Raw genomic sequence first — 16096 nt, 5'->3', positions numbered from 1 at the left:
CAATCCCCCTACCCCCCACCCTCACTATCCCCACCACCCCCTACCTTGAATTGGAGGAGGGAGGTAGCCTGCCTCCCTCCTCTTCCTTCAACGCCGCCTGCAAAATGGCGGCACCAAGCCCTACCCAGTGTATCTGGGATCCACTGGGTTGGGCTTCACACCATATAAACCTCCAGCCCCCCTGTCACTGGGCGGGGGGGGGGGGGGGGGGTTGGCCGCCCATTGGGACACCAGGGACCTTTTAGAAATGATGAGGGCAGTTATGGGGGAGGGCTGGAGATGCACCAGATCTCCAGCCCTCCTTGAACCTGGGGGGGGGGGGGTTGTCGGGGGGACCGGAGGTCCGCAGGACCTCCAGCCCTCATTTTGCCTTGCTTTGGGCAGGGGTAGTTGGGGTCTGGTGGCCCCATGGACCTGCAGCCCCTGTGTTTGAGAGGTCTGGACTTTTGACAGCCCAGACCTGTCAAACAAGTGCTGGAGGATTGTGATGAGCACAAGCTCAGACAAAATTCTCCCTCACTTCTACCCCATGATCAGAGATAATTGTGTGCTTAAATTTGCATGTCATTATCTGATCATAGGTCTAATAATGCCCCATGCTGTTTCAGCGCTATTTTTAGAGCATTGTTTGAAATAGCGCAGGGCTTTTGATCATCTGTTTGTCAATGAGCAGGTGGACTATCTCAGTTTGACCTTCTTAGCTCTGGCAGAATGGGAGTTGTTGGCAACTACATTCCTCAGTGGGGCAAACTGCAGATGGACCTGATGGTGAATTGGTTAAATGGCATGGTTTCCTGCTTTTTCAGCAGGAGTAGGGAGTTCAACTCAAAGGATGTCAATGCCCTTGTCCAGCAGTGGCCAGAGTCCGGTCTTCTGTATGTCTTCCATCCATGGAAGGCGGCTTGCTCCATCAGGCACTGTTCTGGTGGAGGATCCCTCCTGTTCTGTTCTTGCGGCCTAGCTATTGAGTGGTCAAAATTGAGGAGGGAAGATTATTCAGATGTGGTCTTTGCGACTTTGTTACAGGCAAGAAGCGATCTATCTATGTGGCATATTCTGGAGTCTGACCCGTGTTCAAAGGTAGTTCTCGGAAAGAGCAGTTTCTCCCTTGAAGGCAACTTTGCCACAAATTTTGACATTTTTATTATTATTTTTTTTTTTTTTTTTTTGGGGGGGGGGGGGGGAATCTTGCCAGGAGTTTGTGACCTGGATAGGCCACTGTTGGAAACAGGGTGCTGGGCTTCATAGACCTTTGGTCTGTCCCAGTGTGGCAATGCTTATGTATGTTTGTTTAGGACAGACTTGTGATTGTTCTGGCCTATAATACGCTCAAGGTGCATGTGGCGGCACGCTCTTGTTATCGGGGCCAGCTTCTGAAGTTCTCGATGGCTTCTCACCTGGATGTGGTGCGCTTCTTGAAGGGGGCAATCCATCTGCACCCGCTGGTAAGTGCTATATGCCCTGTGTGGAGCCTCAATCTGGTACTCGGGGTTACTGCGGGCTCTGTTTGAGTTGTTGAAGAAGGCTACCTTGAAGGATCTCATGCTGAAAACAGTGTTTCTGGTAGTGGTGTCCTCTGCCCACCAGGCATTGTCATGTAGTGATCTAAATCATCGATTCATGGAGTCTGAGGTGATGATTCAAACAGATCCGTCCTTCTTGCCTAAAGTGATCTTATCCTTTCATGTCAATCAGCCACCTTTTCTCCCGTCTTTCCGGAGGGCAGATTATTCAACAGAGTTGATTTTCTCACAGAGACCAATTATCCAGAATATACTACTTCCCAGTTCTCAATACAATCACTAAGTGGCAACATTGCTGAGTGATCAAACCTAAGTCAGGTTCTTGAAGTCATTTTGAAGATAGCAGGTGGTAGGCTTAATGGAAGAAAGAAAATTTGGTCAGATAAGGATAAGATGGCAAATTGAATCAGCACTATAAGGAAGAGTGAGAGATGAGAGCTGAATCAGCTGGAGGATTCAATGAATGGTTATAGGTTGAGGGTTCAAGAAAGCAGATTGAAGATGATCAATTTTAGAGCTGAAGAATTGGGTGAAATCCTCAGTGCTAGGCAACCTGTTATCAGAAGAGATGGACTTGATGAGTCAGGTCAGAGATCATAGAAAAGAGTTTTTTTGGGTGGTTGGCAGAATTTTGTATCAGTTTAACATAATAGGATTGCTTGGTTGATTTCGCTTCAGCACAATAATAAGAGAACTGATGTCTATACACCAAAAGTGAAGGAGGAGACTGTTGATGTCACCACAATCTCTCTGCTGTCCTCAACTCTCCTCACCTGCTACTTGATAAGATGGAGACTGCCATGGAACCAGAAATGACAACGAGAAGACTCATGAGAAGTTCCAGAATGATGGCAGATAAACATCTACCTGTACCGGAAACGATTTTCAAGGGTGACATTGCGAAGGAACTGAAAAAAATCTTGTTGAACCTGGAAGCCCTACTGAGCCAAATTGACAAGTTAAAGAGTGATAATTCACCTGGAAAGGATGGTATGCACCCCAGGGTACTGAAAGAACTCAAACATGAAATTGCTGATCTGCTGTTAGTGATCTGTAACCTGTTGATAAAATCGTCCATAGTACCTGAAGCTTGAGGGTGGCCAATATAACGCAGATTTTTAAAAAAGGGTTCCAGAAAATTACAGACCAGTAAGCCTGACTCCAGTGCCAGAGAAAATAGTGGAAACTATTCTAAAGAATAAAATTACGGAACACATAGACAAACATGGCTTAATGGGACAGTCAGCATGGGTTAAGCCAAGGGAAGTCTTGCCACAGCAATTTGCTTCATTTCTTTGAAGGCGTAAAACATGTGGATAAAGGTGAGCCAGTTGATATGTATCTAGATTTTCAGAAACCTTTTGACAAAGTTCCTTATGAGAGACTCCTGAGAAAATTAAAAAGTCATGGGATAGGAGGTAATGTCCTTCTGTGGATTAGGAATTGGTTATTGAACAGAAAACAGAAGGTAGGGTTAAATGGCCATTTTTCTCAGTGGAGGAGGGTGAATAATGGAGTGCTGCAGGGATCTGTACTGGGACTGGTGCTATTTAACATATTTATAAATGATCTGGAAAATGAAATGACGAGTGAGGTGATAAAATTTTGCAGATGACACAAAACTATTCAACCTCGTCAAAGCACATGCAGATTACGAAAAATGCGTGAAGACCTTAGGAAACAGGAAGAGATGGCAGATGAAATTTAATGTATACAAATGCAAAGTGATGCACATTGGGAAGAAGAATCTGAATCATAGGTACCTGATGCAAGGGTCCACTTTAGGAGTCAGCACTCAAGAATAAGAGCTAGGTGTCATTGTAGACAATACTCTGAAATCTTCTGCCCAGTATGCGGCAGTGGCCAAAAAAGCCAACAGGATGCTAGGAATTATTAGGAAAGGGATATAAAATAAGACCAAGAGGAGGAGGAAGTGACGTCACTATACGAGATGGCAGCCTAGTTCTACCGCTTCTCATCCTGACTTAATATTAATAAGCATTTCTCCGGTCTTAAGCATTTTTTTTCACTTGGCAATAGCGCTGGGGTCCTGCAAGAACTCTGTGGCCGTAACGTGTCAGCGATGGCGGCGAAAAAGGAGTCAAGTCGGCTCTCAGGGCGCGAGTAAGGCTTGGGCCAGCCACGTAGCGACGCTTCCATCGCAAGCTTTACACTCTGACTCTGACTCAGCACTGTCTTTGGCGGAGTCGCGGTTACCTCTGTCCCAGAAGAAAGGTGTATCTACGGAACTAAAGAAAATCCTCTCATCGATCCAAGCCAACATTAACACCTCCAGGGTTGAGATGCTTGATCGTTTTGAAACGCTCAGCTCGGATCTCAGAGAACTAGGAGGGCGGGTGGAAGATATTGAGCTGAAGATGGACGAGCACGCGGAATCCCTGTCTACCCAAGCAACAAAAATTGTGGATTTGGGGGCTCATTATGAAGAGCTCCTGATTAAAGTTGACGACCTGGAAAATGGAGGACGTAGCATAATCTCCGCTTTCGAGGTGTGCTGGAGGGGGGTGCGACGGAGGATGTCCCTGCTATCATTAAATCTCTATGTGCCAGATTGCTGGGAGCCGAGGAGAGTGCTCCTCCGCTGGACCTGGATTGTGCTTACCGAGCTTTGGGCCAGCGTTCGGATGGAAGACCGAGGGATATTATAGTTCGCTTTTCTCGCTATGTGGACAAAGAGCTGATTTCAGCGTGTGCCCGCCAAAATCAGGACCTGGAATTCTATGGTATGCAGGTCGCAGTCTATCAGGATATTTCACAGTTTACGTTGCAGAAGCGGAGGGAGATGAGACCTGCATTAGAGATTTTGACAAAGGAACAGATTCGATACAGATAGGGGTTTCCATTTGCCTTGAATTTCACCTGTCAAGGAAAGAATCATTGTGTTCATTCGCTAGCTGGAGCCTGGAAAGTTTTGAAGTCTGTAGGATTCACTGCTGCACCTGCCCCTCAACCTGGCTTGGCCCCTGCTACGAAGGCCAAGTTCCAGAAATGGCAAAGAGTTTCGGAGGCTTCTTAGAAGCATTAATGTATTGAACTTGTCATGATCGTCTGGCTTTATTATGGAGGCTCTTGTAGTTGGGAGGGGGATTCTCAGAGGCTACCCTCCTCTGAAAGAAGCCTTAGGGATGTGGAAGTTCAGAGGTTATGGTTTGAGAACTGCTTATGGTTATAGTTGCAAAATGTGTTGAGGTGGGCTGGGGTGTATGTTGCTGAGTAGCGCGATTAGAAGGGGGGAGTGTATAGGTGTGTGAGGGGTTGTACATATGTGGAAGATGTGGTGGGGGATGGGATTTGTTTGAGGTTGTGGGCATTGGGGAGGGTACTAGCTATATTAGGCTGGAGAGTTTTATTTGAGAGTTATACAATAGAGGTTTGGGAGGGTGGGTTCTGTTGAGGCCGGGCTGTCGTCTGTATGGGGGGTTAGATTCTCCTTATTTTTGTCCCATACAAGGGGGGTGGTTATTTCGGGGAAGTGGTTTCCCTTGCTCCCCTTGTTTGGTGTTTTCTCTGTGGGGGGAAGATTGGGTTTCTGTAGATGGGGGGGGGGGGAAGGGGAGGAGGGGGGGTAGGGGGGGAGGGAGCGGATGAGATGTGCTCGGTGTGGGCTTGGGGTGGGTATTTATTTCTTCCTCTCTCCTCTTGCCCTTCAGCCTGCTTGGCTTCTCTGGGTCCAAGACCCCATGTGGTTGATTACTTGAAGTATGATGTCTAAATGACTGTTGACTTAAAGTTTTTAACATATAATGTTAAAGGTCTAAATTCTCCTCAGAAGCATCAAAAGCTGTTTAAGGAACTGCAGTACCATAAACCACATGTAGTATTTTTACAGGAGACTCACTTAAAAAAGGCTCACGAAAAATATCTGGTTCATCATCATTATCCACATGTCTATTGTGCTTCTGCGACTGATGCACCGAGGAAACGGGGGATCGCTCTGTTGCTTCATACTTCTTTGCAGGTTCAAGTGTTGAAGATCAGGCGTGACCCGATGGGAAGGTTTTTGATTCTGCATGTCTTATTGAATAATTTAGCTTTTACATTATCTGCAGTTGTTATGACCTGGTAATTGTGAGCCCTTGTGCCCCGACTGAGCATGACGAAGATGAAGTGGCACCGCACTCGGTCAGGCAGCCAGACAACCCCTAGCTTCATCTGGGAAGCGACCACCATTCCCTGGGAGTTGACCCCCCAGGTGCAGGCGGCCATCAGGTCTTCTGGAACCGGCAGGGTTGCACAACCGCTGACCAGGCTGGCGGGCAAGCAGACACAGTCCAATAGCCAAGTAATCCGTAGGGCAAAGAATAGTCAAAACAGTCCAAGGTCTAGGCAGGCAGCAAACATGCGTGGTCAGGAAAACAAGCCAAGGTCTGGAACACAGGAAACACTGGAATCCGGATAGCCGATATGGAACACGGATGAGAACCACGACCTCTACGCAGCAGAATCCGAAGCAACGAAGGGCTGGAGGCAGAGCCTTAAGAAGTGGAGGAATTAGGCTCAAACATGGGCAGCTGATTCAAGATGGCTTCTCCCATCAGCAGAGATGCTCTACGCCCAAATATGGGCTTCCTTCCTGCAGCCGGCCAACCCCAAGATGGCCGCCACAAGCAGAGATGCCCATCCCAAGATGGCCGACCTATCCTGGAGAAACCCCACCAAGATAGCCGGCTATCTCTGTCGGACCACGCCCCGCTGGCTACTCGGCCGTGCAGGCCTGGAACCAGGTGAGGAATGTAACAGCAGTTTATGCACCCAATGAATCGCAGGAGTAATCTTTTGTTAGGCTGGGCAAAGTTGTTCAATCTGATCCTTATGGTAAATTGGTAATGGGAGGGGATTTTAACGCATGCTTTGATACAGTTCTGGGTAGATCTGGTGTAGTGTAAGGGATGGATGTTAAGAATTCTAAGGCGCTGGCTGAATTGGCTCGAGATTTGGTTATTTCAGATGTGTGGCGACTACATCACCCTAAGGTTAGGGACTATACTTTCTACTCTCATCCGCACGATTCCTATTCTTGTATAGATCATTTGTTGTTTGATGTTTCATTAATTCAAGGGGGTTGTATTTCAGGCATTGGTCCTATTACCGTTTTGGATCACTCTCCGGCCTGGGTCCAGCTTCCTTTTTTTTGTGAGGAGGATAAGGATATTAGGTGGACTTTGAATGTATCACTGCTGAAGGAAGAAGAGACCTTAGCCAAGTATCGATCCCTTCTGAGGGAGTATCTTGATCTTAACTTGAATTTGGGCCCGTCTTTGGGAACTGTTTGGGATGCTTTAAAGGCTGTGATGAGGGGGGGTTTCTTAAAGATTGCGAGCACTCGGGCTAGGGCACGGCGGCAGGAAGTTGTAGATTGTATTTCACAATTATCTCATTTGGAGGACTTTCATAAGTCATCTCCCTCGATTACTGTCTTGCGCAAGATCTACTCTCTCCGGTTAAGATTGGATAGTATTTACTCGGATCAATTACAATTTTTCCAGAGACAACAGAAACAGCTTCATTATTTCAATCATAATAAACCCGGTCATTCTTTGGCCCTTAAATTGAAGCAACAAAGGTTTGATCGTACTATTTTGAGGATTGGAGATAGTAAGAACGGAATGCTGACTAAGTCATCCCTGATTCGTAAGCGCTTTCAGTCCTTTTACCAGTCTTTATACTCTGCTGACTCTAAGATTAGGCCGGGTGCAATTGAGGCTTTTCTGGCAGCTCAGAATCTTTCTTCTTTGTCAGAGGAACAAAGTAGTTTTTTAGATGGCATTATTAAGGTGGAGGAAGTTGCTAAAGTTATAAAGGATCTGCCTGCCGGGAAGGCCCCGGGTTTGGACAGTTTGCCAAGTGATTTTTATAGGACTTTTAGAGGGAGGCTTTTGTCCGATACTGATGAGCACTCATGGGAAGAGGAGGAAGACCCCAGATACTTTTCGGAGGAAGAGTCATGTGAGGTCCCCTCTGATCCTACTCTGCCAATTGAAAGTAGGATGTCTCTACCTGAGAGTCTCTCTTTCTCATCTTTTGTACGGGAAATGTCTAAGGACATTCCATTCCCTATGGAGGTTGTGGATGAGCCCAGGGCTGAGATGCTCGAGGTCCTGGATTATCCTTCTCCACCTGCTGAGGTTGCAACGGTCCCCCTGCAAAATACACTCAGGGAAGTGCTGATGCAGAATTGGTCGTTCCCTCTCTCTAATCCAGTGGTCCCCAAGAAGTCTGAGTCCCAGTACAGAGTCCATGGAGAGCCTATAATGGTGAAGGCCCAACTTCCTCACGATTCCATGGTGGTGGGCTCTGCTCTCAGAAGAGCCAAGAGTACTAGAGACTATGCCAGTTTAGTTGAAGCACTTCCTGCAGAGCTTGCTTAACCTTTTCACCAAGTGGTCAGGCAGCAGGAGGATGACACTTTTGATGTGGCATCCCGAGTAGCTGCTCAAGGTATAGTGATGCTCAGACTCTCATGGCTGCGTGTCTCTGACCTGGATCAGAAGACTCAGCAGCGAATGGCGGATGGTCCTTGCTGGGGGGATAATCTCTTCGGAGAGAAAGTAGAGGATATGGTTGATCAGATGAAAAAGCTTCATGATGCCATGGATTCTTTCTCCCGCCGGACGTCTTCTGCTACCACCTCCTCATCCAGGAGGTTTTTTGGAGGGAGGAGGAGTGCTCCCTATTCCTATACTAGGCGTAGGTACACTCCTGCCTCTCGGCAGCTGGTTCAGGCACAACCCCAGCATATGCATTCTCATCAACGCCGTGCGCCTAAGGCCCCTAGGGCTCCCCAGCAAAAGCAAGGGACGGGCTTTTGACTGGCTCCAGTGCAGCATAGCCACAGTAAACATGTCCGTACCGGGCGATTTGTCTGTCGGGGGGGAGGTTGATATTTTTTCACCAAAGGTGGCCTCTTATAACCTCCGACAGGTGGGTTCTTCAAATAGTCCGGTTAGGATACACTCTCAATCTGGTGTCCAAGCCTCCAAATTGCCTACCAGGAGTTCAATCCTTCAGCTCCCAGCACAAGCAAGTACTTGCAGAGGAACTCTCCGCTCTTCTAAAGGCCAATGCGGTCGAACCCGTTCCACCAGGGGAAGAAGGGCTGGGATTCTATTCCAGGTACTTCCTTGTGCAGAAGAAAACAGGGAGGATGCGTCCCATCCTAGACCTAAGGGCCCTGAACAAATTCCTAGTCCGAGAAAAGTTCATAATGGTTTCCCTGGGCATCCTTCTTCCCATGATTCAGGAAAATGATTGGCTATGCTCTCTGGACTTAAAGGATGCCTGTACTCACATTTTGGGGCTCCCAGCTCACAGGAAGTACCTTCGAGTTTGACTGGGAACTCAGCACTTTCAGTACTGTGTACTACCCTTTGGCCTAGCATCTGTGCCCAGGGTCTTCACAAAGTGCTTGGCAGTTGTCACAGCATCGCTACGCAGCCTGGGAGTGCATGTGTTCCTTTATCTCGACGATTGGCTGGTGAAAAACACTTCAGAGGCAGGAGCTCTACGGTCCATGCAGATGACTATTCAACTGCTGGAGCTACTGGGGTTTTGTAATAAATTATCCCAAGTCCCATCTTGTACCAGTGCAGAAATTGGAGTTCATTAGAGCCCTGTTGGATACACGGACGTCTCAAGCTTATCTTCCCCAGGCAAGGGCAGACAAGCTTCTGGCCCTTGTGTCCTTAGTTCGAGCGTCTCAACAGATCACAGCTCGGCAGATGTTGAGACTCTTAGGGCATATGGCCTCCACAGTTCATGTGACTCCCATGGCACGCCTACATAAGAGATCAGCTTCCCAGTGGTGCCAGGCCAAAAGGGAACTAGAGGATGTAATCCATCTCTCCACTGACTTTTGCAGTTCCCTTCAGTGGTGGACCATTTGATCCAATCTGGTCTTGTGATGCCCATTCCAAATTCCTCAGCCACAAAAAGTGCTGACGATGGATGCATCCCTCCTGGGGTGGGAAGCTCATGTAGATGGACTTCACACTCAAGGAGCTTGGTCCAGTCAGGAGAGGGATTTTCAGATCAACTTCCTGGAATTACGAGCGATCTGGAACGCACTCAAGGCTTTCCGAGATTGGCAGACAGTCAGGTTGCGATGTATTACATCAACAAGCAGGGGGGGCACCGGATCTCGCCCTCTGTCAGGAAGCTGTCAGGATGTGGTTTTGGGCTCATCACCACGGCATGTTTCTCCAGGCCACGTATCTGGCAGGCGTAAACAACAGTCTGGCCGACAGATTGAGCAGGATAATGCAACCTCACGAGTGGTGTCTGAACATGGACGTTGTCCACAAGATCTTCCAAGCATGGGGCACCCCCTCGGTGGATCTTTTTGCCACTCAGTCCAATCACAAAGTCCCTCAGTTCTGTTCCAGGCTTCAGGCCCACGACAGCTAGCGTCAGATGCTTTTCTCCTACATTGGGGAACAGGCCTTCTGTATATGTATCCTCCAATAACTCTAGTTGGGAGAACTTTGCTGAAACTCAGGCAAGACCACGGAACCATGATTCTGATTGCACCTTTCTGGCCCCATCAGATCTGATTTCCTCTTCTTCTGGAGTTGTCCTCCGAAGAACCGTTGAGATTGGAGTGTTTTCCGACCCTCATCACCCAGAAACAGCACTCTCTAAAGTCTGCAATGACCTGTTCCTTGCCAAATCCAAAGGTCACTATTCCATCCTCATCCTCCTCGACCTATCTGCCGCCTTTGACACCGTCAATCATAATTAACTTCTTGACACACTGTCCTCATTCGGGTTCCAGGGTTCTGTCCTCTCCTGGTTCTCCTTGTATCTTTCCCAATGCACCTTCAGAGTATTTTCTAATGGCTCTTCTTCCACCCCCGTCCCACTCTCTGTTGGGGTTCCTCAAGGATCTGTCCTTGGACCGCTTCTTTTCTCAATATACACCTCCTCGCGCTGATCTCATCACATGGTTTCCAGTACCATCTCTATGCCGATGACACCCAGCTTTACCTCTCCACTCCCGACATCACAGTCGAAACCCAGGCCAAAGTTTCGGCCTGCCTTTCAGACATCGCTGTCTGGATGTCCAACCGGCATCTGAAACTGAACATGGCAAAGACTGAGCTCCTTGTCTTTCCACCCAAACCCTCCTCTCCTCTTCCTCCACTTTCCGTCTCTGTTGACAACGCCCTCATCCTCCCCGTCTCCTCAGCCCGCAATCTCGGAGTCATTTTCGACTCCTCCCTCTCCTTCTCTGCCCATATCCAGCAGACAGCTAAGACCTGTCGCTTCTTCCTCTATAATATTAGCAAAATTCGCCCATTCCTCTCTGAACAGACCACCCGAACCCTCGTCCACTCGCTCGTTACCTCTCGTCTTGACTATTGCAACCTTCTCCTCGCTGGTCTCCCGCTTAGCCACCTATCCCCCCTCCAATCTGTCCAAAATTCCGCCGCACGTCTTATATACCGCGTGAACCGATACTCTCATATCACCCCTGTCCTCAAGTTGCTTCACTGGCTCCCGATCCGCTACCGTATACAGTTCAAGCTTCTTCTATTGACCTTCAAGTGCACTCAATCTGCAGCCCCCCATTACCTCTCTACCCTCCTCTCCCCGTATGTCCCCACCCGTAACCTCTGCTCTCAGGACAAATCACTCCTATCTGTACCCTTCTCCACCACCGCTAACTCCAGACTCTGCCCCTTCTGCCTCGCATCACCTTATGCCTGGAACAGACTTCCCGAGCCCATATGCCATGCGCCCTCCCTGCCCATTTTCAAGTCCTTACTCAAAGCCCATCTCTTCTCCCTTGCTTTTGGCGCCTAACCACCTTCCCCATTCATGATAGCTACACTGACTACATAGTTTACTACCTTTAGATTGTAAGCTCTCTTGAGCAGGGACTGTCCTTCCCCTTGTTTAAAATTGTACAGCGCTGCGTAACCCTAGCAGCGCTATAGAAATGCTAAGTAGTAGTAGTAGTAGTAGAATGAGGGGTCGCTTCTACATCCCAACCTCCAGCCTCTGGCTGTCATGGCCTGGATGTTGAGAGCTTAGAAGTTGCATCCTTGGGTCTTTTGGAGAGGGTCTCCTGAGTCTTGCTTGCTTCCAGGATAGATTCCACAAAAACGTGTTATTCTTTTAATTGGAGGGGGTTTGCTGTCTGGTGTGACAGCAAGGCCCTAGATCCCTTTTCTTGTCCTACACTTACCCTGCTTGAATACCTTCTACACTTATCAGAGTCTGGTCTTAAGATAAACTCCGTAAGAGTTCACCTTAGTGCAATTAGTGCTTACCATCAACGTGTGGAGGGTAAGCCTATGGACAGCCTTTAGTTGTTCGCTTCATGAGAGGTTTGCTTTTGTCAAAGCTCCCAGTCAAACCTCCACCAGTGTCATGGGATCTCAACGTCGTTCTCACCCAGCTGATGAAAGCTCCTTCTGAGCCACTGAATTCCTGCCATCTGAAGTACTTGACCTGGAAGGTCATTTTCTTAGTGGCGGTCACTTCAGCTCGTAGAATCAGTGAGCTCCAAGCCCTGGTAGTGCATGCACCTTATATCAAATTTCATCATAACAGAGTAGTCCTCCGCACTCACCCTAAGTTCTTGCCAAAGGTAGTGTCAGCGTTCCATCTGAACCAGTCAATTGTCTGGCCAACATTTTTTTCCCGTCCACATACCCGCCCTGGTGAGGACAAGTTGGACACCTTGGACTGTAAGAGAGCATTGGCCTTTTATGTGGAGCGGACTAAGCCCTATAGACAGTCCGCCCAGCTGTTTGTTTCTTTTAATCCCAACAGGAAGGGAGTTGCCATCGGAAAACGCACAATCTCTAATTGGCTAGCAGATTGCATTTCCTTCAAGCTGGGCTGACTTTGGACAGGCATGTCACGGCTCATAATGTCAGAGCCATGGCTGCGTCAGTGGCTCACTTAAAGTCAGCCTCCATTGAGGAGATTTGCAAGGCTGCGACGTGGTCCTCAGTCCACACATTCACATCTCATTACTGCCTTTAGCAGGATACCCGACGCGACAGTCGGTTTGGGCAGTCGGTTCTGCAGAATTTGTTTGGGGTTTAGAATCCAACTCCTCCCTCCTAGGCCCATTTCTGTTTCGTTCCAGGGTACACTCTCACTTAGTTGTCTTTCATTTCATGTCAATCTATGTTATGTCCTTGCCGTTGCGAGGCCCAATTGACCCATGTTTATTGTTTTGAGTGAGCCTGGAGGCTAGGGATACCCCACAAGTAAGAATATTAGAGCCTGCTTGTCCTCGGAGAAAGTAAAGATACATACCTGTAGCAGGTATTCTTCAAGGACAGCAGGCTCAATATTCTTACAACCCTCCCTCCTCCCTGTTGGAGTTGTTTGCTTTTATCTTGTTTTGCTTTATTATTAAACTGAGAGCTGCACGTTCCCGTCGCGTGCAGGAAGCCGCCCACGCATACGCGGTGGGTTGGCCCGCATGACTGAACGCTCTCGAAGATTCCTAAGCTTTGAAGTTTGTCCGGTCTCCTGGGGCCATCGCAGATGTCACCCACAAGTAAGAATATTGAGCCTGCTGTCCTAGGAGAATATCTGCTACAGGTATGTATCTTTATTTTATCCAAGTTTAGCTAGGAGGATATATATCTTTCTGTTACAATCTAACAGATAAGTAACTAATTAATCCAGCTAAACCTTAGCTTTTTAAAGCTTTGCAGCTTTGACAAACAGTGCAGTGATGAACCACTGAAGCTGTCATAGTGGTAACATGGTCCTTCATGCATTCCCTCACCATGCAGTACTGCTTGGAAAATGTATCTTAGATTGCTTTTAGACTAGTAGTACTGTAGTAACTGTTCAATTAATGACCAATTTCCCCATGCAAATTCTTTAAAATTGACAAAAAAAAAAGAGGAGGAGGAGAAACTGATGCAATCAGTATCTATGGAATTCCCCACTACTGTGGCTGATTTCATCCTGCTTGTTGACAGAAAAAGTAAAGTTGCTTACCTGTAGCAGGAGTCCTTTTTAGACAGGACAAATCAGGCACATATACTCGCTGCCAACTTGGATGGCTCTGGGTCATTCAGGACAGGCTCAGCTAGTCCTGGTTTTGCTTCCATTAAGTGCATTGGAAGCAAAACCAGGACTGGCTCAGCCTGTCCTCCGTGACTTGGAGCCACCTGGTAACCCTAATCTTGGAGAAGTTGACAGACTGGGGGGGGGGGGGGGGGGGGGGGGCTTGTGAGGAAGTGTCTGCATGTGGAAGTCCTGTGCTTACTCATAAAAACCATTTGAGAACTTTCCTTGCTGGCAGATTTGAATGATAGCACCTTCTTGTTGAAATATTTATCCTGCTATCTCTGGAGAACTTCCATTAGAGGTAAACCCTACTGCCCTATTCTCCCAATAAAGCAATAAAAGGAAAAGATTGAAACTGACTGATAAGTGCTAGATTAGATGAAGTATACCCTTCCTGATGTGTGACTTTAATTTTTTTCTCTCTTGTTTAATCTTCCGTAGGACTTAATGAAAATAAAGCGAAAAGATTCAGATTTGAAACAAGTGCAAGCTCAAGCGCAGGGAACACAGACCCGTCTCAAGTATTCGCAGAATGAACTGGAACTGATTAAAAAGAAACATCTTGCTAACTGCTACAGGGTAGGTCAGAAATATTAACCTAACAAGTGCCATTAAAAGAGAAAATTAATAAATTGACTAGTGTGCTCATTTTCAAAGCACATAGCCTTACAAAGTGTTATATAGGAGCCTATGAGGGGCATTTTCGAAAGAAACGTCCAAGTTGTGATTTGGACGTCTTTGCAAAACGTCAAAATCCAGGGGCGGGGAAAACCGTATTTTCGAAAAAAGATGGACGTCCATCTTTCATTTCAAAAATACCGTCAGAGACGGCCAAATCCTTAAATTTGGACTTCCCTAGATTTGGACGTCCTTGGATTTGGACGTTTCTGACTTTCAGCGATATTCGAAACCAAAGACTTCCATGTCAAAATGCAAGCCATTTGGATGTGGGAGGAGCCAGCATTTGTAGTGCACTGGTCCCCCTGACATGCCAGGACACCAACCGGGCACCCTAGGGGGCACTGCAGTGGACTTCATAAAATACTCCCAGGAACATAGCTCCCTTACCTTGTGTGCTGAGCCCCCCAAACCCCCCCCCCCAAAAAAAAAACAAAAAAAACGCACTTCCCACAACTGTACACCACTAACATAGCCCTTACGGGTGAAGGGGGGCACATATATATGGGTACAGTGGGTTTGTGGTGGGTTTTGGAGAGCTCACTGTTTCCTACACAAATGTAACAGGTAGGCAGACCCAGGCACATATTCCCCCTATCTGAAGTGCACTGCTAAAACTGCTCCTGGGACCTTCATACGCTGTCATGGACCTGAGTATGACATCTGAGGCTGGCACGAAATATTTTTAAAGATGTTTTTTGACAGTGGGAGGGGGTTAGTGACCATTGGGGGAGTAACGGGAGGTCAACCCCGATTTCCTTCGGTGGTCATCTGGTCATTTCGGGCACCTTTTTGTGCCTTATTTGTAAAAAAAAAAAAATGTGCGGGTGGAAACGTCCAAGTGTTCATCAGGAATTTCCTTGCTTCTTTTGATTATGGGTCAAAGACGTCCAAGTGTTAGGCATGCCCAAGTCCCGCCTTTGCTACACCTCCGACACGCCCCCTTGAAATTTGGACGTTCTTGCGACGACTGCAGTTGAAGACGTCCAAAATCGGGTTTCGATTATACCGATTTAGACGTCTCTGGGAGATGGACATCCATCTTCCGATTTATGTCAAAAGATGAACGTCCTTCTCTTTCGAAAATGAGCTTGTATGTAACTTTGTAAGTTCGTGTTCTTTGAAAATGAGCCTCTAAATGTAATACTGTATTAATATTTTATTTACTTGCTGCGCTTGTATCCCACATTTTCCCACCTATTTGCAGGCTCAATGTGGCTTACAAAATGTTATAACAACATGTACACATTATAGGATAAGAATTTCAGAATATAGATACAGATGGATACATATTACTTTGAGTTAGAGTGATGTGAAAACTTTTTTCCCCTTCCTGGTTTACCTGTTATTGCATATGTGTCACGTTGAATGCTTTCTGATCATTATGTTTAAATCATTTTTATTGGTTGTAACTGACAGTTGAACAGATACTTGTCAAAGAAGTTACATACAAGAATTGTCGTCCAACAAATTACAATCAGCATATCAGATTACAATGTAGCATTATATTTTCTCCCCATCCCACCCTCCCGGTGCCTACTAATACTCCTAGTACGTTGTCACACACAGATATTAACAAATCTAACAAAATCAACAACTATCAATCATCTGGCTAGATTTCTTTAGGATAAACTCTCCATTATTATCACTGCAACGTGTGTAAGTTACCTAAACAATATTGACCCTAAGGTGTATCCCCCCCTGCCCTCCTACCCTACCTGGCCCTCCCTCTGCCCTTGCCCCCCCTTGTACTTCCTACCAGTTCAACGATACGTGCTGTTCGGGTCTCTCAGTGGTCAAATGTCAGATGTGATGTTGTCTATCATTACGTC

General features: G+C 47.1%; 1 protein-coding gene across 1 annotated transcript in view; it reads left to right on the top strand.

Moving 5' to 3' along the window:
• The window catches only part of SMC1B (structural maintenance of chromosomes 1B), a 1336696-nt gene that overhangs the window by 624397 nt on the left and 696203 nt on the right, over positions 1–16096 (top strand). The window contains exon 13 of the mRNA XM_030213853.1: positions 14028–14165. Within this exon, the coding sequence (XP_030069713.1) occupies positions 14028–14165 (138 nt within the window). The remainder of the gene's footprint in view (positions 1–14027; positions 14166–16096) is intronic.

The sequence above is a fragment of the Microcaecilia unicolor genome, chromosome 9, assembly GCF_901765095.1.
Source record: "Microcaecilia unicolor chromosome 9, aMicUni1.1, whole genome shotgun sequence".
NCBI lineage: Eukaryota > Metazoa > Chordata > Amphibia > Gymnophiona > Siphonopidae > Microcaecilia > Microcaecilia unicolor.
Note: the sequence above shows the minus strand (reverse complement) of the source record. Positions and strands in the feature narration are given on the sequence as shown.